General features: G+C 40.8%; 1 protein-coding gene across 1 annotated transcript in view; it reads right to left on the bottom strand.

Moving 5' to 3' along the window:
• Positions 1 to 22,819, bottom strand: part of unc5db (unc-5 netrin receptor Db) — a 338,470-nt gene that overhangs the window by 105,081 nt on the left and 210,570 nt on the right. Inside the window, exons 7-8 of the mRNA XM_088336872.1 lie at positions 19,224 to 19,388; positions 4,489 to 4,674 (exon numbers count right to left, since the gene is read on the bottom strand). Coding sequence (XP_088192998.1) covers positions 4,489 to 4,674; positions 19,224 to 19,388 — 351 coding nt within the window. The remainder of the gene's footprint in view (positions 1 to 4,488; positions 4,675 to 19,223; positions 19,389 to 22,819) is intronic.

Genomic DNA, 22,819 nt, shown 5'->3' with positions numbered 1-22,819 from the left:
CGGCGGTGGGACCAGAGGAGTAAATGAAATGTACCTCAGGTTGAATACCTTGAGGGATAGATTTGGAATAGGCCCACTGATTAAAAATCACTAGCAGGCAGAAGTAATGGGCAGGGACAGGTTTGGGTCCAAGGACTCATTCAACAAATAAAATAAAATAAAAAGCTTGTGTGAGAAACGTCACGCTTTTGGGTCCTTATCCTGTTCCGGTTTAGATTATGTGAATGATTTCCCAAATGTACACCGCCTGAGACACCGCCCCAGTCAAGTTGCTAATCCAGCTCCTGCTAAACACGATGAGGCACATCTAGGGTAACAATCTCCAGTATATTACTATTTTTTTGTCAGGACCAGAATGGAGACAGGACCCACTTGTGTTGCGTTTCTCACAAGTTATTTTTGAAGTAAGAGAAAGGGTTGCGCCCAAGATCCGGTGATTGCTGGATGCAGGAAGCAGGTCGCTCTTGTCGGGAACGAAGAAAGGGGTCAGTAGCCGGGACAGGAGGGCAAAAACCTGGTCGGAGTCGTAAGCGAGTCATAAGCCAGGAAAGGAGAGTAGACGTGGTTGGATACAAAAAGAGGTCGAAAGCCGGGACGGGAGAGTAGACGTGGTCAGGATCAAAAACGTCACGCGATTGGGTCCTGATCCTGTTCTGGTTCTGACAGGGTCAGGTCTTATCTCTAGGATGGATGAGTATGGATCTGGCCTCTAGTTTGACATACCTGATTTAGGAATTCTTAGAACCACAAAAAAATTTACTAGCTTTAAAACAAAACCCTGGTTTCCATTTAATTAATGTTCTTTCAGTTCATGTTTTTCATAAGGATATTGATGTGAGAATGAGTCTGCTAGGAAACGCATTATTCCCCAGCGCAAACTTGGCTTTTAATAAGAGAAAACGTGGAAGCATTCCACATTTGGCCTGGCTGATGGAGTAGAAAATGGAAAGAAGTGATTGTGGCCAGTGGAGGGCACAGCAGGCGGGCTCTGGGGGGGAACTGGCCTATTTAAATAGGATTGATGACCTGCTGAATGTGGACCCGGCTCACATCACCTCCCACACCAAGCTTGGATCTCAGCTATTGCTTTTGCAAGCGTGCATTGCACATTTCCGTGGTTTGACCTAGAAGTGTCAGGTACAGTGTGCTCGTGAATATTCTCTCCCATTCACATCCTTTTATTGATACCAAGGTGAAGGGATGGTGTGTTTCTGGGAGTCCGTTTATGGTTCAATCTCACTGAAGAAACCAAATCAAGTCAAAACCATATTCATGAGAAAACAATATCGGTATATATAAATATATGAATGAATGAATGGAACTTTTATTTAGAATAGAATAGAATAGAATAGACCTTTATTGTCATTGTTATTTTCATTTTGTTTCTGTCACATTTTATGTTAGTTTTGCCGGAGATCAAAGAGATCAAAGCCAGGAGAGAAAGCTTACCACGTGTTGTGAGTCATCATTTTTTTCATATTTAGTTTCTCTTGTCTTTTATTAGCATATTTGGTATTGGAGTAATCCAAAAGTCATTGAAAGTAATCCAGTTAAAGTAACCCTACCCAACCCTTTATTTTGTCTTGTATGCACTGTTATAAATTAGCATTCTGAATGAGCAATCTAATTGGTTCTTGGGAGCATACTACTACCTATAAAAAACAGCCTGGAGAAGGAAGGGCATCACCAGGCTGTACATGCCCAAGACACACCACAGGAAGTGGTGCCCCTAAAAACCTGAGGGTTAAGGGATCTGTGAACCCTGAACCATTAACATTTGAATATTTTAAAACTATAAAAAAATAACACCTAAAATAAGCAATCATTTCTGCTAATGAGGTAAACAATATCTAAATTTCTTTCAGTACACACTTTTTCATCTAAATGATGTTAAATAGAGTAACATGCAGTCAGGGGAGGCAAGTGAGGCTGTGCCTCACCTTTAATCATTGATATATACAATTAAAAAATATATGAAGTGGTCATATTTATTCTTTGTTATAGTGCTTTCTTATCTTACTTCACAAATATTATGAATAATATTAATATAAATAATGTTAGTGCTAAAAAACAGGTGCAGAGTGAGGCAGGCAATTCTCCTGCCTCATGGCAGAGAATGCTAGTGAGACCAAACAGTTTAATTAATGATATAATTAGCTAGCTAACAGCAGGTCAGGCTAAGCAAAATATTTCTTTCATCTATTGGTGCTTATTTCAAAAGGAGCAGCGCAGATTCAGTATTTCTTTTATACGTAAAGGTAAAACAATACATATCTCCTTATCTGAGCCCTCTAGTGTTACCTGTGGTGTTCCACAAGGTTCAGTACTTGGCCCCCTTCTTTTCAGCATTTACTTGCTTTTATTTGGTGATATTACAAATAAATATGACTTGAATTTTCTCTGCTACATTTTATATATATTTGTCTTTCTTTATTCATCAAAAATGAACAAGATGTAGGTCAATTTGTTTGTAAATCCGACTGTGCCTCACCAGACCTCTACGCACGTCAATGGTTGAATGTCTCACACGCCATTTATTTCTCCATTCGAGAACAATCTCATGTGTGGTCACTTGATCTGCAGAGATAGTTTAGCAGGGTGCATGCTCCTCTCTGAAAACAACGGGGGAGCGGAAACGTCAAAATAGAAGGACATGTTCTTCCGCTGATTACGGATGGATAGACCCAAAGTAGATAGGGCGGCTTACACAGCGAACTGCTCAGTGCAGATAAATGCCATCAATCATCGGCAAGGCTCGGTTGCAGAGCTCTTTGATGATGATGATGCTTTTTTCAGGCTTTGGAGTAGCTGGCTCATGTCAGTGCAAAGCTGAAGGTGCACTTAGAAAAATAACATTCAAGTGCATCACTGTGCTTTTCCAGACTAGGAACATACAAAAACGTTTTGTACATTTTGATAAAAAAAATAGCCGTGTGTTTAAACATGTATAGATTGCAGAGATGGTTTTAAAAAATATATCTTTAACTCCTCCTTTAACTCCTCGTTTCTAAAAAATGTAATCTAAAGACTGTCATTTTACCAAATACCAAACTTCAGATCAATTCAGAATATGTCATGATTACTGATTAGCATCACTTGTTCCCGCTCATTTGGCGCCAGCGGCTGCGGGCTACCTGTTTGGTTCCCTGTCCTGTTTTAAGCCCAGTCCTGTCATTCTCCGGTTGTCAGTCCGTCAGCAAACCTCTGTTGTTACAAGGCAAGCATTTTGACCCTGACTCCCGCCTGTCCCGTTTTTGCACCATATTTTCCACCCGTTTGTTCCTGTCTCCGGCTCTGACCTGTTTTAGATCACAATCACGTTTGCTCTACCGTCCCGGCTTACGGCCCGTTTTTGATCCCGACCACGTTTGCTCTCCCATCCCAGCTATAAACCTGTTTTTTCCGTACTCGACACCGTCATCTCCCGCTCCGGAAGATCCACTTCCGTATTCGGAACATGATCCGATTGTGTGAGCGGCTTGTTTCCCATGTCCAGCGAGCACCAGATCGCAGGACCTTCCTCTTTCTATCAAGAAACTTGTGGTGAACGTTACGCATCTGGGTCCTGATTCCGTTCTGGTTGTGACATGTAGGGGTCGGGAACCTAGTTTGGATGCGTTCTAAGGGATGGGCAGGGCACCTGTATGATGCGGCAGGGGTAAACCAGTGAAAGCTGTCGGGCCCTGCTGTTGAACAGACGAGTGTGTTGTGTCACCCTGACCCGAGTGACATGGCCGCTTTCTCGGACGAAAGCATGACCGACTTGGGTGCCGAGGTGCTTCACTTGTTTGGATGTTGGGCATTTGGGTTGGTCATGGTCCAAAAACTTTTGTGTGTGTTTTTTGCAATTTTTTCCCTTTTTTAATTTCCGTCGTTTATGTGTATGTGTTTGTCTTGCTGTTGGTCACCCTTCTTGAGGAATATGACCAGGGTAGATAGATAGATAGAGAACATGAAAAGAAAGCTATATTTCATAGGTAAATGCACCATTTCATTACCAAGATTTACATTTAATGAAAAGGTAATTAAAAATAAACAGGGTTGGGTAGGGTTACTTTAACTTGATTAAAATACCAAATATGCTAATAAAAGACAAAAGAAACTAAATATGAATACAATTATGACTCACAACACGTGGTAAGCTTTCTCTCCTGGCTTTGATCTCTTTGATCTCCGGCAAATTTAACATAAAATGCGACAGAAACAAAATGAAAATAAATCCAAACAGCTTGCCAACATCATTTTTGCCGTTCAGTGTATTCCGTTACTCCCCAAGCCTGCACGAAATTTAGTCATTTTATTCATATTTAGTTTCTTTTGTCTTTTATTAGCATATTTGGTATTGGAGTAATCCAAAAGTAATTGAAAGTAATCAAGTTAAAGTAACCCTACCCAACCCTGAAAATAAATGGTATCGATACCAAAGCCAAGCAAATGGCACATATACGGCAAATTGAACGCAGCTAGTTCCAATTCACACGCGCTTACCTTGTCTGGTGGTCTTGAAGTTAAAAGACTGAAAGCCTCCGGCAAGCGCAGAAGAATCAATGACATCGACGCCATATTCACTCTGGTTCTTCCTGTAGAGCATGATAGCCACCGCCAATATCCCCACGGCAATAACGCCGGCTCCCAAGCCGGAGTATAGAGCCACGTCATTGGAACTATCCACACCTAGCACAAACAGATAAAACCTATTAAGACACAAGTTTCTTTGATCAAACTAAATAACATGGAAGAGATCTCTTGATATTATAGCAAGTCAAGTCAAGTCATTTTTATTTGTATAGCCTTTAATCACAAAGAGTCTCAAAGGGGTTCACAGGTTACAGGACTATTTTTTCAGACTATTATTACACCATCCCCTGATCTGGAACCAACATGGAGGCAAGGAAAAACTCAAAAACCTCAACATGAGGAAAATGAAGAAACCTTGAGAAGGGACAGCACATGTGGCATCCCCCTTTCAGGGTGACCAGACAGCAAAGGATGTTGCAATCACAAATAATACAGAGATATTGTCCACGAAAAGTATAGGTTATTCATATGCTATAGAGTAGAGGTGTGTTTTAAGCTTAGATTTAGAACATTTCCACTGAGGTTGCAGATCGGATCTCGGGGGCAAGAGAATTCCACAGCACCAGGACCCGAATGGAGAACGCTCTCAAACCTGCGGATCTCTTCTTGGCTCTTGGGATCACTAGTAGACCAGCATTTTCAGAACGAAGGCTTCTGACCGGAACATAGGGGGAATCGGACCAAAATGTTATGAGGGAGCAAGTCCATGTATGATTTTGTATAATACTAAGAGAACCTTGAAATCACATCTTAGGCTAACAAGGAACCAGTGCAGGTTAGCCAAAATCGGCGTGATGTGATCAGACTTTTTTGTCCTGGTTAAAAGCCTCGCTGCAGCATTTTGTACCAGCTGAAGACTCTTGATTCTGGACTTCGGGAGACCGGAGAGTAGTGCGTTACAGTAATCGAGACGGGAGGTAACAAACGCGTGAATTATAATCTCCGCATCCGACTGATACAGTATAGGACGAATTTTAGCAATGTTGCGAAAATGGAAGAAAGCGGTTCTAGTAATTTTCTTCACATGTCTTTGAAAGGACAGATCGGGGTCAAATATGACACCTAAATTTTTAACCGAGTCACTCAGCAGTGTCCCTAAACCTCATGTGACCCAATGCAAACACATTTCTTGCAAAAATCCCAAAGCAAACAGAAAAAAATGAAATCTCGGCTTAAGTTTTGTTTCTTAATGCTCAAATTACGCAGGTGTTGTAAACAATGTACCATACACTCCGTTGATGTCAATGGAAATACAGACAATTGTGAGCTATTCTATTCTATTCTATTCCATTTTACTGTAGCCTAGGTTGACAATATACATTTTCTCTTATCTGGTGACCTTCAATATGAATAATATTTTTGTGTGACTGTGGTTCTGGAGGTAGTAAAGGAAAACCAACTTGGCAACTAATTATGTTGTATGTTTCCAATGTATTTTAAATTCGTTTATTTTTCCCAATTAAAAAAAAAAAAAAAAAAAAATCTATAAAAAATGGAAAATACGATTTAAATAAGTAATATAATTTAAAAGCTGATTTTTTTTTCCGTTAATTTATTTTAATCAGATTCAGATATACTTTATTGTCATTTTTGTACACGTGTGTACAGAACGAAATGTCGATACATCTGACCCGCACAGTTTCCTTGAATGTACAGATATAAATAAATGTTGTATTGAGTTGGAGTACTGAAGTACTAATAATATACTAAATAATTATAGCTATGTATAGTATTATTCAGTAGTGCAAAGAGTGCAAGAGGAGCAGCTAACCAGATGTGCAAAAATGGGCAGTCAGGTAAACAAGTCACTATACATTTTGTTCTCCTAAAAAAATAAATTGTTGAAATATGTTGAAAATATGAAGTAGATCATTTAATATTGGTTATATTGTTTTTCAGAGAATGGAAACTGCCTATAATGTATTTGTGTCATAAAAAGGGGGGCAATAAGTGAAACACTTATTCTACTTTTACTGTGGGACACCAGCAAAGAAGTCTGCTTAAGATTCAAGGATTGCTCGTTATTTTGACTATTATTCCGCACATCCATCCATCCATTATCTGCAACGTTTATTCTCAGTATGGTCACTGGGGTGTTGGGGCCCATCCCAGCTATCTTCGGGCAGTGGGCAGGGGGCACCGTCAACTGGTCGCAGGGGACACAGGAACAGACAATTCGGACCAGCCAATGACCCTATAATGCTTGTTTTTGTAATGTGGGAGGAAACCGGAGTGCCAGGAGGAAACCCATGCAAGCACGGGGAGAACATGCAAACTCCACACAGGAGGCACTTTGCACCTGTTCTGTTTATTGTTTAACCTCTTAAACTCTGTCATTAGCACAATTTACCAATCCCGTTGCTGTTCTTTGAATTGCACACCCATTAGGGCTAGTCTGCTTTTCGTCAACCAGGAGATTAAATACAGTGTTGTGAAATAGTATTTCTCCCCTTCTTGATTTCTGTGTTTTTTCTTTTTGCATATTTATCACTTACAAAGGTTTCAGATCATCAAACCAATTTTAATATCACACAGACAACCTAAGGAAAAAGAAAATGCAGTTAAGAAATGTTCATTCAATTCATTAAGGCACAAAATAAATCAAAATCTATCTTGCACTATTCCAAAAAGTAATTGCCTCAAAAACTTGAAAGTGTCAGGACCAGAACGGAAACAGGACCCAATTGCGTTACGTTCCTTACAAGTTTTATTGGAGGAAAGAGGAAGGGCTGCGCACACGATCCGGTGTTTGCTGGACACAAGAAACAAGTCGCTCTCGTACTCGGATTGTGCTCCTAACGCGGAAGTGGGTCCTCCAGAGCGAGCGATAGCCGTGTCAGGGACGGAAAAAACGGGTTGGTAGACTGGGAGAGCAAGGCGTGGTCGGGGTCGGAAGCGAGTCGGAAGCCAGAACGGGAGAGCAGACTTGGTTGGGGCACAAAAAGATCATAAGCCGGGACGGGAAAACTGACGCGGTCAGGAGCAAAACAGGTCATAACCGGAGACAGACGGGAGCAAAAACGGGACAGTTGGGATTCAGGGTCGAAAATGGCTTGCCTAATGTTCACTGAGGTTTGCAGACGGACTCACAACGGGGGATTGACAGGACTAAGTTCAAATACTTACAGGGAGCCAATCAAACCCAAAAGAGCGGGCACAGCTGAGTCACATCAATAATCATGACAGAAAGCGATTGGGGCCACCTTTGGCAGCGTTGAGCAAAATTCAACGTTTACAATAATTGGTGACGAGTCTATTACAACGCTGTAGAGGAATTTTGGCCCACTCTTCTTCACAAAACTGTTTCAAATCTGCAATATTAGAGGGTTTTCTGCATGAACTCTCCATTTAAGGTCAGCCCACAGCATCTCAATTGGACTTTTTAAGCCATTCAGAGGTGGATTTGCTGGTGTGTTTTGGATTGTTGACCTTCTGTATGATCCAAGAGGGCTTGAGGTATAGGGCAGGAACGGATAGTCAAACGTTTTCCTTCAGGATCTTCTGATAAAAACTGGGATTCATTGTTCAGAAAGTTGTCCTTGTTCTGAGGCAGCAAAGCAACCCCAGAACATCATACTGGCACTCATGTTTTCCCTGTTTTGCATCAAGTTCTTTTTTTTCCAAACGCAGTGCCATTTTTATGCCAGAGGTTAAAAGGTCCATATTTGACTCATCAGTCCACAGAATGTTTCTCCAAGTATTCAGGATGATCAAGATGCTTTTTGGCTATAGTGAGACAACTCTTTGTGTTCATTAGTAACAGCAGTGGTTTTCGCCTGGGATGCAATTTTTTGTCAGTGTCTTTCTTATGGTAGCGTCATTAACATAAATGGTCATTATCATAAATAGTCATTATCAATCATCCTAAATATTGATGTCTGTTATCGCTGCCCAAGGTGCCCAACTCATTATTAGTTTCAGGGGAAATCATATTTTGACTTAGGGACAATTTTTAGTGGAGATCTCAATAGTTGGAATCAACATTTCAAAACTGCATTTTGTATTTCTTTGGGTTGTCTCTATGTTAAATTAAATGTGGTTTATCTGAAACCGTTGCGTGTGATACATCTGCATAAAACAGAAATCTGGGAGAGGGCACTCATTTTTAGAAAGGGCTCAGGCAAAGGCCTTTAGTATCACGACCAGAACAAAGGGTAGACCCAATCGCGTAACGTTTCTCACAAGTTTATTGAGATATAGAGGAAAGGCAGCGACAGTGATCTGAGCCGCTCACGGGATCGGAGTGTGTTCTGAATGCGGAAGTGGATCTTCCAGAGCGGGAGATTGTAGCGTAGTTAGACGGAAAAACAGGTCATTAGCCGGGACGGGAGATCAGAACGTGGTCAGGATAAAAAAAACAGGTCGTTAGCCGGGACGGGAGATCAAAACATGGTCGGGGTCAAAAAACGGATCGTTGTCTGAGACGAACGGGGAAAGCAGGGACGGACAAGTGGATAACGGGTGAGAAATCGGGACCGATGGGAGTCATAGTCAAAAATGCTTGCCTTGTGAAAACAGAGGTTCACCGATGGACTGACCACAGGCGAGTGAAAGGACGAACCTTAAGTAGGACGGGGAACCAATCAGGGCTGGAGCCAAACGAGCAGTTGAATCTCATCAGTCATCATGACATTTAGAAAGGATTGGATTTTGTTTTTTAATCTAAGGTTTTTGGTAGAGTCCTCTCTTGTTATCCTGTTCTCCTAGCAGGCATAAAATCAATTGGTGTTGTATCTTTTTATTTTCATTGTCTAACAAAAAATAAACTGATCACAAAATACGTTAAATTTGTTCGGGGAGTATGTTAAAATACCAAAATCATTCACTCACCTTTTAAAACTCATTCCAAATAGTTACTCGACTAATGACTAAATAATTGCACCTATATTTAAATAAGTATAATGGAATTTTTTAAATCAAGGCTTAAGACACACTTCTATTCCAAAGCTTATGATTGATGCCAACCCCATATTCTGTATTGTCTTGTCTTTTTCCGACTGCCTGCCTGGTGGTGATACGAAGGAGAAGGACGGTTTGAGATGAGTCAGCGTTTGACCTGAAGCATGTGAACACCTGCATGGACCAGCTGGCAGAGATGGGAAGTTGCGTCATGGCCGTCATAGACTTTCTGGACTAATTTACAGGCTGGGGGCGTCGCTGCTGTCATGCACTTTCCGGACAAATTTTCAACATGTTACCTAGTGTTTACTATGTTTGTGTACTGTAATGCTAAATGTCCTTCTCAAGGTTTCTCTTTTTCCTCACGCTGAGGTTTTGAGTTGTTCCTTGCCCTCATGTTGGTTTAAGATCAGGTCATTGTGTCATTGTAATCCTGTGCAGTCCTTTGAGACATTTTTGTGATTAAGGGCTATGTAAATAAATTTGACTTGACTTGACTTGAATAATGCCACACTTTTTACTAGTATTATACATTTGCTGTCACCAATTAGATGAACATTTTCCGCAGCACACCAGACAAGGTGTCACGGCACACTAATTTGAACCGGCACACTGGCTTACAAACACTGTTTTGGAGAAACTATGAAATATGAAAATAATGAGATGAGATGAAGAAACTTCTATTGATTTTGCAGCACAGCTGCTTCAGATTTTACACTGAATCAGCTAACACGGATAGTGATCAGCACAAAACACTTGAGAGTCAGTCCTTTAGATCCATAATGTATATCATTAGAGCAACTGCAGGTAGATGATATTCGACGCAAAGGAGAATAAAAGGCGCATTAATTAAGCACAGACTGCTCGAGTGCTCAAGCTCAGTGTAAAAACTCCTTCATTAATGAAACGAGCAGTTATATTTTTTTCTGCTATAGTGTAACAGTGAGATGCAGTCAATGATTATATCAATTCAGAGATAAAGTTCTACATCATTTTACTTCGTAATTTGGTGATTTTTCAAAATTGCTGCATTATGTTATGAATTATAATAATCCAATTAGTAATTTGTGTGCGACTGTTCTGAGCATCTGCATATGCAGGCAAATCAGGCATGGCAGAGAGCAATAATGAGACCAAGGATTCCGATTTGGCACACACTGCGGCCCAAAACAATAGAACTAGTGATAGTATTAGCAAGCTAACTGTAAGTCAGGCCATTTAGTAATTCCTTTTGGTTTTGCATGGAATTACATATCTCATGATGCTTTTATTCAAAAGAAGCAGTATATAGATATAGATAGATAGATTGATAGCGATGTAGAGATAGATAGATAGATAGATAGATAGATAGTGATGTAGAGAGAGAGAGAGAGAGAGAGAGAGAGAGAGAGAGAGAGAGAGAGAGAGAGAGAGAGAGAGAGAGAGAGAGAGAGAGAGAGAGAGAGAGAGAGAGAGAGAGAGAGAGAGAGAGAGAGAGAGAGAGAGAGAGATCGATCGATCGATCGATAGCGATGTAGAGATAGATAGATAGATAGATAGATAGATAGATAGATAGATAGATAGATAGATAGAGATGTAGATATAGATAGATAGCGATGTAGAGATAGATAAATGGCTATGTAGAGAAAGATAGATAGATAGTGATGTAGGGTTAGATAGATAGCGATGTAGGTCGGTCGGTCGGTCGGTCGATAGATAGATAGATAGATAGATAGATAGACAGATAGATACTTCATTCAAGCCGGTGAGGAAATCCACACTTCCAGCAGTATCCTTGTGTTGAAAATAAAATAATAAAATAAAAGATATAGAATACAAAAATACCCAATATAACGTTTTGATATAGAGTATTTAAATAGTGCTACGGAGAATACACACTGTAATAAGAATAGGGCAATATGCAAATGTGTGGCTTTTACTCCCCCGGGTGGAGTTAAAGAGCCTCATGGCATGAGGAAGAAATGATCTCCTCAGTCCGTCCGTGGAACAAGACTGTATGTAACGCATCACGTACTGTATTGGACATCGGCAGATTCAGTGAGGCAAGCAATTCTCTTGCCTCATGGCAGAGGGCAATCAGCCCCAAACAATAGAATTAGGGATAATTTTAGCAAGCTAAGATGAGTATTTTTTTATTTGAGGCTTGGACTTTTTCCATAATGGAGAATTACATATCCATTGATGTTTTTATTTAAAAGGAGCTGTGCATAGACTTAATTTATAATTTATCTTTCTATGCAACAGTTTACATTTTGCTTAGTGCATTGCCTGTCACGACCAGCACACAGGGTAGACCCAATCGCATAACGTTTTCTCACAATTTTATTGAAACAATGATGCTCACTGGACGCGGGAAACAAGTCATTCTCGCACTCGAATTGGGATCCAAATACGGAAGTGGATCTTCCGTAGCGAGCGATGGCGGTGTCAGGGACGGAAAAACAGGTCGGTAGCCGGGACAGGGAGAGCAGACGTGGTCAGGATCAAAATAGGTCGTAGCCGGCGACAGATGGGAGAAAAAACGGGACAGGTGGGAGTCAGGGTCGAAAAAGGCTTGCCTAGTATACACTGAGGTTCGCAGACGGACTGACAACAAGGGACAGACAGGACTGGGTTCAAATAGTGACAGGGAGCCAATCAGAACCCGCGGCGGTTGGCGCAAAATAAGCGGGCACAGCTGAGTCATATCAGTAATAATGACATTGTCAATTAAATCATGTATACCAGGGGTGTCGAACTCGTTTTAGCTGAGGACCACAAATGCTATAAAAAATCTCACGGGGGCCGCCTGTTTGACACCTGTGATGTATACAATGTAGGTTCATTTATTTGTAAATATAACCATACACCACCGCATGTCAGTATAGACAGGGTTGTGTAGGGTTACTTTAACTGGATTACTTTCAATTACTTTTGGATTACTCCAATACCAAATATGCTAATAAAAGACAAAAGAAACTAAATATGAACAAAATGACTACATTTTGTGCAGGCTTGGGGAGTACCAGAATACATGGAACGGCAAAAATGATGTTGGCAAGCTGTTTGGATTTATTTTCATTTTGTTTCTGTCGCATTTTATGTTAGTTTTGCCGGAGATCAAAGAGATCAAAGCCAGGAGAGAAAGCTTACCACGTGTTGTGAGTCGTAATTTTATTCATACTTAGTTTCTTTTGTCTTTTATTAGCATATTTGGTATTGGAGTAATCCAAAAGTAATTGAAAGTAATCCAGTTAAAGTAACCCTACCCAACCCTGAGTATAGAGCACTGATACAATCCATTAAGCCTAGTCCGATCCGTCCAGGGAACTCTTGTAGTGATCGAAAGCCTCAGGAAGGAGAACAGCACTGAAAATTGGACAATTTTGCTTTCTTCGCCCCAAAATTAAGCTAAGTAATCGGCTACCGCATAACACGAGACCACCTGTCACAAGCTATACATCTTCCTGCTCTAAGTAGAAACAGAGCTGTAACATTGCGCCTGTCATAGAGTCAGGGCATGGAAAAATGATGGAAAGCGTAATGAGCACCTGCTGGCTTAGCACTAAGATGGATGGATCAAGGAGAACTAAATGGTGGTAATTTGTCTACCATTTCATCATCACGTAAAACGCCGAGGAAAGAATTCGACACTAGCCTGTAAAATTTGAGAATTACCGTACTTTCCGCACTATAAGGCGCACCGGGTTATAGGGCGCACCCCCAAAAAATAGTCTTTTGTCCAAATCTTTTGTCTGTTTCAAATATTGGTACCGCCCAAAGGGACGTTTCTTTCTTTCTTTCTTTTTTTGTTCTGCCTAAATAAATGCAGTTTAGAGGGGGAAGGGCCCCCCAGAGTTAGGAGCGCGGCCAAGGAGACGGACGTACCGTATTTTCCGCACTATAAGGCGCACCGGGTTATAGGGTGCACCCCCAAAAACATTTTTTTGGTCCTCTATTTTCCATACATAAGGCGCACCGGATTATAAGGCGCTACAATGGGAACGTCGACAAAACTGTGCATATGACAGTAAACACTTTGAATTGAATTTAGTTTAAAAATAAGACTCATCAAGATCGTTCTAAAAAAAGATACCGGGAAAATATAAAGCCGCATAGCTCACCTAAGTTCTCTTGCATCCGTCACTTTCAATAATGATACGTAACCATGGTTTTCTTACAACCGTGAGTGTAGTAAATCCAAGAGAGTAAAATATTTACAAATACAGAATAGTAAAAAATGTTTTCTCTATGCCGTAGTGCAACCCAACGTGTGATTCACATTCATCTTTTTTAGCCAATTGCAGGCTTTGTTTCGCCCTTTTAGCCAATGCGAGCCTGTAAATGATAAAAATGATCCGCCCCCTTTACCTCTGAATAACCTTAGCCAATAATGACTGATTCAAATGATGATTGACACATTGGTTAGGAAATGAAACGCCGGTATATAAATCCCAGCATACACCGCGGACTACTTCGCCTTCGGGGGAAAATCGAGTCGGTGGCTGCTTGCTTTAGTTGCAAGACTTTGCGACTTAATATTGATCCATATATAAGGCGCGCACTGTATTATAAGGCGCATGGTCAGCTTTTTAAAATAATAAAGGCTTTTAGGTGTGCCTTATAGTGCGGAAAATACGGTACTACTGGGAATTGAGAAGATACAAAAAAAGAGCCACCAGGAACTCACTTTGAGGTTTAACGTCATGTAGCAGCTTTCGATCTGTAAAGACAGAGAGATAGAATAAGATGAAGAGGAGGGAAAGTGGTGATTAAAGTCCTCGTCTTTCGGAGCTGTCTGAAGTTACTCTGACAGTTGAGTTTACCGATCATGGGCTCTCCTTGCATCGGATGGACATTTACAATTGCCTCAAAGAGGGGGTAACGCGAGTGCAGAAACCAGTTTTTTTTGTTGAATGTGTGAAACTGGAGTGTCATGCCCAATTTTGTTGTCACAATATGTTAACCCATTTTGTAACAATGACAATAAAGGTATATTCTATTCTAGTTCGCTTTAAATGTTTAGCACCACACATCTAATTTTTGAAGAGCCTGTCCACTCTCAACACACTGTGCAACTACCAAACAAACCCACGTCTATCTCTCACCTGTTGTCAGTCCGTCTGCAAACCTCAGTATACTCTGGGCAAGCTTTTTCAACAGGAGTTAGTCAGAAATACACCTTTCTAATCTAATCCATGTATATAATCCAGGGGACCCCATCTTGGTGCCTGGGACCTGTTCTGAAAATAGCTCACTGCTGGGTCATTATGATTACCTCATAGGATGTTTTTTTTTGGGTGGTTGATGAGTCTATTTAACGCTATTAAAATAGAAGAAGCAGGTGCAAGAGCGCCACCTAGTGGCTTTGTATGTATATGCCTGTACCTGTCATGATTACCGATGTGCCTGCTCCTTTGGCGCCAACTGCCTCGGACTCTGATTGGCTCCCTGTCACTATTTGAATCCACATATATCTGTCACCTGTTGTCAGTCCGTCTGCGAACCTCAGTGTACTCTAGGCAAGATTTTTCAACCCTTTCTCACTCCTGTTTTTGCTCCCGTCTCTTCCCCGGCTTCGACCCGTTTTTTTTAATCTTGACCACTTCTACTCTCTTCTCCAGGCTTTCCAATCGTTGCTGATCCCGACCACGTTTTTTGCTCTCCTGTCTTGGCTACTGACCCGTTTTTTTCCGTTCCCGCCATCGCTCCCCACGGAAGTGCCAATTCCTCGTTTAGAGCGACCTGCTTCCCGCGACCAGCGACCACGGATCGTGGGTGCAAACCTTTCCTTTTTTCCCAATAAAACTGAGAGAAACGTAACGCAAGTGGGTCCTGTCTCCGTTCTGGTCCTGACAAAAGCTGTGTCCAAGAATTCTACAAGGGGCCTTTTGTGTATAAACGTTTTCCATCTATTCAACTGCTGTAAGAGGACAGTGGGACCTCGCTACTTCGCGCTTCGACGTTCGCGGGTTCAGAGCTTCGTGGGCCTAAAAAATAATAATAACTAAATAAAATAATTTAAATGAAATGAAATGAAAATGAAATGATCTGCATTTTCAAGTCAATGACTTCCCAAAGCGCTTTACATTGTGCTTCACATTTCCCAATAGCGGCCGTGATCTGTGCAGCCATGTAAGGCGCTAACCTGCTTATTGGGGGTATTGGGGATTCAGTGTCTTACCCAAGGACACTTCGGCATGTAACACGGACAAGCCGGGATTCGAACTGGGATCCCTTAATCCTAAAACGATCGCTCTACCTCCTGAGCTACTGAAAATATATATATATATATATATATATATATATATATATATATATATATATATATTTTTTTTTTAAGCATTTTTGAAGGGGCGTCGCTACTTTGTGGTTCCATGTTCGCGGGTTCAGAGCTTCGCAGGTCTAAAAATGAATAATAATAGAATAAAATAATAATAATTTAAAAAAAAAATAAAATAAAATAAAAAAAAAATATATATGTATATATTATATACATATTTTTTTAAAGCATTTTTGAAGGGGCGTCGCTACTCAGTGGTTCCACGTTTGCGGGTACAGAGCTTCGCAGGTCTAAAAAGTAATAATAATGGAATAAAATAATTAAAAAAAATAAAAAAAATAAAACAATTAACCGGGTCTAAAAAATAGTAATCATAAAAATTTTTTTTTTATTTAATTTTATTTATTTATTTATTTTTAAGGTGCGCCTCTACTTTGCGGATTTTCACTTATTGCGGGTGGTTTTGGTTCCCATTAACCGCGATAACCGAGGTCCCAATGTACTGGTTGGTTTTATACAAATAATTGTGATCAGGACGTTTGAGTTATAAGAAACATACATCAGCGCCGGGCAGCACGGTGGGGCAGTGGTTAGCGCGTGTGCGGCAAAGTTCTGAGGTCGTGGGAACCTCCTGCGTGGGTTCAAATCCAGCACCCGGCCTTACCGTGTGGAGTTTGTATGTTCTCCCCGTGCTTGCGTAGGTTTCCTCCGGGCACTCCGGTTTCTTCCCACATTCCAAAGACATGCATTTCAGGTGAATTGGCCGGTCCAAATTGTCCCTAGGTGTGACTGGGTGAGTGAGTTGTCTGTCCCCGTGTGCCCTGCGATTGGCTGGCAACCAGTTCAGGGTGTCCCCTGCCCACTGCCCGATGACTGCTGGGATGGGCTCCAGCACCCCGCGACCCTACTGAGGATAAGCGGTGCAGCAGATGAGATGAGATGAGATACATCAGCGCCATGTTTTTAGTGTTCGTTAATTTGAATAAACTTCAAACTCTACAATTTTATCATGATGAATGCTACAGAGCATGAATCACAATAAAGAAAGTAAAGGTTCTTTAAGCCAGTGTTTCTCAACCAGTGTGTCGCAACACATAGTGTGCTGTGTGAATTTGCCTGGAGTGCAGCAGGAAACAGTCCATTGTCATCTAATTAGTAACAACAGATTAATAATTACATTCCCAGAAAGCATAGAGTGATAATGTCCACATTCTGAAGTTCTGCGCCTTTAAGAGATGGCTTGATGCCCAGAAGACAAGCATACAAAAGCAAGCGATATGACTTGGTTTCAACTCTTTCTTAACTTTGATCTTGGAAGTAACAGTCCTAATTCTTCTGGTTTGTTCACATACACGTATACACACATATTATATCAATATGTACATGCCACATACGTACTTTATATATGCAATTATGAGGCTAATTCATGCATTTTTTCTAACTGCCACCAGGGGCGCCCAAACAACAAGAGTAAGGGTGAGACACGTGGAATATATGTGTCGAAGAAGACACAAGTTTAATGTAACACGTGATTTTTGAACGAATAAATCCCTTGTCGTGGAAAATGTGTCAATCGAAAGAGGAACTACAATATCCAACCAGTTCAGGGTGTCCCGTGCCCACTGCCCGATGATTGCTGGGATGGGCTCCAGCACCCCCGCGACCCTACTGAGGATAAGCGGTGTAGCTGATGAGATGAGATGATATGTGTGTGTGTAATAAACAGGTCAAATGTTCTCAATGACACAGGTTAAATGTTCTAGTCAAGTCAAGTCATTTTTATTTGTATAGCCCTAAATCACGAAGAGTCTCAAAGGGCTTCACAGATTATTACACTATATTACACAGACTATTTTTCAGCCGACGAGAAGAGTAGGTTATTCATATGCTATGGAGTAGAAGTATTTTTTTCTCAATGACAGAGCTTCAATAATGAATTTCCATCTTGCTTACGTCGTTCATTGAGTAATGATTGTGTTCTTGTCATGGTCGCCGTGGCGACCGGTCTGCCCCGCCCCCTGGGCACCAGCTGAAGCAGATCAGCTAATTGCGTGGCTGCTATTTAAGGTTGGGTTGTGGGTATTGCGGGTGTTGGCTCATTATACCTTTTCTGTTCTGTTATGCCTTGTCCTGTTGAGTTTAAGAATGTTTTTGTTCTGTTTTGTCCCGGAGTTTTTGGACAACTTTTATTTTGGTAAATAAAAGCTTTGATCGGCAGCACAACGGTGCAGTGGTTAGCGCTTGTGCGGCACAGTTCATGTCATGGGAACCTGTCGTGGGTTCAAATCCAGCTCCAGACTTCCTGTGCGGAGTTTGTATGTTCTCCTCGTGCTTGCGTGGGTTTCCTCCGGGCACTCCGGTTTACTCCGGGCACTCCGGTTTCCTCCCACGTTCCAAAAACATGCATTTCAGGTGAATTGGCCGGTCCAAATTGTCCCTAGGTGTGAATGAGCGAGTGAGTTGTCTGTCCCTGTGTGCCCTGCGATTGGCTGGCAACCAGTTCAGGGTGTCCCCTGCCCACTGCCCGGAGATGGCTGGGATGGGCTCCAGCCCCCCCGCGACCCTAATGAGGATAAGCGGTAAAGCTAATGAGATGAGATGAGAAAAGCTTTGATCGTACGCAATTGAGTTTTCCCTTCCTGCCTCCTGGCTCCGTTCTGGTCCGGTCACCCCTTCCACCTTGTGACAGTTGTAGCTTTTTCAGCTAATGGTCAGGGCATTTTTTTCAGTTTTGTTCATCAAAGTAACACTGTTTGAAAAAGCTTTCTAACTAAAAAATTGAACTTTTCTGCAGGAACTAGCTTCAGGACATTAAACACAATGCAAGACAGCAATCATTTTGTTTTTAGCCCTTCTGGTTTAGGAGAAACATGCTTTCTTACATGTTTGCGTTTTGCCTTTTTTGGCTAATGGTTAGGGCTTTTTTTTCTTTTTTTTTTACAGTTTTGACATCTAAGCTACACTATGCAAAACAGCTCAAAACTAAACATGAGATTTTTTCGACACATTTCTGCTGGAACTAGCTTTAGGGTTCTAGTTCTTATGGTTCAATCAACCATCAATAAAGTTGGAAAATTGTTGCTCAAACTCTAGTTTTCATGTCTTCATCCACTAATAAGTACATAATCGTTTACTTTCCTACCAGAGGCACATGTTCAGCCAATGTTCTTGTGAAATCCAGCTCTCCATCCTCTCCTGGCACAAGTAAAGCTAAGGCTTGGCTCACATCGGTGACACTAAGTCAAACTCATTTCCTGGCACTGGGCACAACCAAGTTTGGACTGAGCAGGGAAAAACCATCTCACAGCCTGCAGAATGAGTGCTGTTATTATCAAGGTCCGGACATTTGTGTCAACACAGATTTCCCCAGCTCGCATCTCCAATCGCGTCCTGAGTATTTGCCAGGAGTGCATAGGAAGATGATGATGGTAATGACTGCGAAGATGAGAGAAAATCACAGCGAGCGGTGAGGAAAAGGTCTTACTCTGAGTGCACTGTCCATCTGTGCAGTTCTCGGTTGCCTGCGAGCTGCCATTGCACATCTTGCCTCTGTGTTTGGGTGCTGGGGAGTTGCACTCTCGACTTCGCTGTCTGTCGCATTGGCTGCTGCATATGGTCCATTCGCTCCATTCATCCCAACCTCCGTCAACTGCAAAGTAGTGTGGCATCGATTAGTCGACGTTGTCTACAAAATTTCATTACAGGAATAAATATGAATGGATGAATGAATGAAAACTTTATTTCGAACATTAAAACAAAAACAGAACAAAAACAAGGAGTCAACAACAAAATAATATTACATAATATGTTCAAAAAGGGGTAGTCAGAAGCAGATGCTTATTTTTCCTACCCCTTTATCTTCCCTATTAAATACATTTTACAAATCATCTTCTCCTCTTGTGTCTAATATAACAAAAATGCATGGATATACTTATTACATAGGCCAAATATCAATAATTATAATAATTACAATAATCACATATTTTATACACTTATCTTCGTAATACCCATCCCTCAACGCCATAATGCCACTAGTTACCAAACATCAATGCGGCACCAATGATAATAACAACAGTAGTAATAATATTAATAATAACAGTTATAATATAACTTTAGCAACAATAACAAAGTAACCATAGTTTTAAACGCAGTATTTCCAATCTCACTCATATCTCATTTTCTTCATCCCTGTATTTTGCCAGTAATGTTTTTTTGTATTTAAATTTGAACACATGGATAGTTGGACATTGTTTGATATCATCTTGTAAATTATTCCAAAGTTTGACTCCACACACAGACACACACGTACTTTTCCTGGTGGTTCTTACCTTTTGGATTTTGACTTTACTATAGCCCCTCAAGTTATAATTTCTCTCTTTCCGAATGAATAATTGTGGGATGTTTTCTGGCACCATGTTTTTGTTGACCTTAAATAACAGTTGTGAAGTGAAACATTTTATGAAATCGTCCAATTTTAATAATTTGGACTGCATGAATAAATTATTGGTATGATCCCGATATCCCACCCTCTGTATGGTTCTTATTGCACGTTTTTAAATGATAATAAGGGGCTGTTGTGAACTTTGGTAATTATTGCCCCAGACTTCTGCACATTATATTTCGTTCTGTGTACATTGTTACAAAAGAATGACAATACAAAGGAAATTATTATTATTATTATTATGTTAAGTATGGCAGAACTAGAGAACAATATAATACATACAATACATTAAAGTTTAAAATCAGTTTGGCTTTATTAAATATCGAAATGCTTTTAGATACCTTAGTTTGTATGTGTCTGATGTGTGTTTTCCAGCTTAATTGATTGTCTATTATGACCCCTAAAAACTTAATTTCTGATACAATATCTATTGCAGCACCATCCATATTTACTTCTAAATCTTGATTTGCCTTGCGATTACCAAATAATAGTATTGTTGACTGTTGTCACCAGACATTTTTTTTGCAACAGAGTTAGGCATCTCTACTAATCTCTGCTAAATACCGCACATGCGCAATAGCCTCTCTGTCTCGAACAGTAACAAAAACATCCAGAAATGACGGCATCTACATAATCCACTATACATACCTAAACCTCTCATGTTTGTAAGCATTTTAGCCTGGGTATGTACGAGTTTCCTAAACTTCTAAAGCTTGGGAGTATTTTAGCCTAGATACCGCCAATAGAAAGACTACCAGCAAACCTTGCGTATCATGGCAGTAGCTCAGTGACGTAGAAACATTTAAAGATCACGTCGGACAGTTGAATGACACAGATTCTGACTTAGGCTTGAAGTACGATTCAAACCAAAACAGTATTGATGACATGCATTGTACATTTTATGCGCGTATATTCCACTATAAAAAAGAGCTTGAGGATTATGCCAGACTGTGCCTGACAAACAGATTTTATGTGGGATGCATGCAGTCCGAAGAACAGTAAATTGTTAAAGCCGTTTGATTTCAAACTGTAAAAAATTGTTTGTTTCTTTTCTCAAATACTTTGCCGGTGACCACTGAATAAAATTCACGAAATGCACGTACTATTTGTTTGATTTACTGTTCTACTGGTGCTAATGATCCTGTTGTTGGTTTTCAGGGATAGAACATGTTTACTTGATTCAAAAGTATTATTGATTTGCATGTCCCTTAAAACAAACATAGGTTTATTCATGGATTTATGTCTTAACTGACTAAGCACTACGCCTTGTTCGTTTAAGAGAAGGCATTTTTTGATTATTTATCGTGTTAGGATCACTATTAGGTTCAATAAAACATGTATTTTGAATTGTACCCATTTTTCTTGTCATGATTCCTGATTAGTATCACCTGTGCCGGCTCATTTGGCGCCAGCCGCTGCGGGCTACCTGAATGGTTCCCTGTCCCTTTTTAAGCCCAGTCCTTTCACTCTCCGGTTGTCAGTCCATCAGCGAACCTCTGTTGTTACAAGACAAGCATTTTAATTTTGACTCCCGTCGGTCCCGGTTTTTGCATCTGTTTTTCTACCCATCTGTTCCTGATCCTCCGGTTTGTCTCCGGCTACGACCTGTTTTTGATCCCGACCACATTTTTGCTCTCCTGTCCCGCTCCGGAAGATTTACTTCCTTGTTCGGACCTCGATCCAATTGTTTGAGTGGCTTGCTTCCCGCGTCCAGCCAGCACCGGATCGCGGGCGCTGCCCTTCCTCTTTCTATCAATAAACTTTAGACCGCTGTCTAACGTGCATGACTCCCCATTTCTAGCAAAATAAAAGGCTTGTATGAGAACGTCACGCGTTTGGGTCCTGATCCTGTTCCGGTTTCTGACAATCCATGGCAATATTGTTTTTATTCAGAGAATTAAAGGGAGCAAAATAATTTGCCAATCTGACTGGAGTGTTTTTGCTATGTTGTTAGAAACGTTTGAGATGTATTTTAAAATAGCAAGCGTTCCCTGCATGGGCCTTTTAGAAGTTTTAGCGTTTTCCTATAGTTTGTTAACTAACTTAAGTGTATTTATTTATGTGAAGGAGATCAACATGTTGTCAATTTCGAGGAATGATCTGCAAGGCTTTGTAAGGTCCTGACATCACTGTGCTCATTATTGGATGGCAACAATTCTTTCGTCTTCGATTTCATTATAGAAATGAATGTCTTGAAAACACTGAGGAAAACAAATCCCCGGATAACAAAAGCCTTCTATTTTTGAACATCGCATTGTCTCACATCTGACCTAATGAATATAATTTCTTTATCAACTGGAGCTCGGCTTCACCGTATTTCTCAATCTTTCCTGACTGATTTTTACTGAAGCCTTTTACAGTCGTGACATGCTCTGTAGTCGAGTCTTGCAACCGAGAAGGCTATGTGATCCACCATTAGCCATCTTAAGAGTGCAGTAAATAGGTTATTAGGTTTAGGGAGCCGAAACTTGAGCACAAAGATGTGAACCTGGCCGAGCACAAGGGATCTATTGGTTTCTCTCGGGCATTGCACAAAAGCAGCCTTCACACATGAATGTTAAGTCCTTCAAGTCTAAATCAGCAATGAAACCAATGGACCACTATGGTGGCCCTTTTCCAGTGTACTTGAAAGTACAATG

The sequence above is a fragment of the Urocampus carinirostris genome, chromosome 5 (genome assembly GCF_059441175.1).
Source record: "Urocampus carinirostris isolate Australia breed hairy pipefish chromosome 5, RoL_Ucar_1.0, whole genome shotgun sequence".
NCBI lineage: Eukaryota > Metazoa > Chordata > Actinopteri > Syngnathiformes > Syngnathidae > Urocampus > Urocampus carinirostris.
The sequence above is the reverse complement of the archived record's forward strand: the minus strand, read 5'-3'. Positions and strand labels throughout refer to the sequence as shown.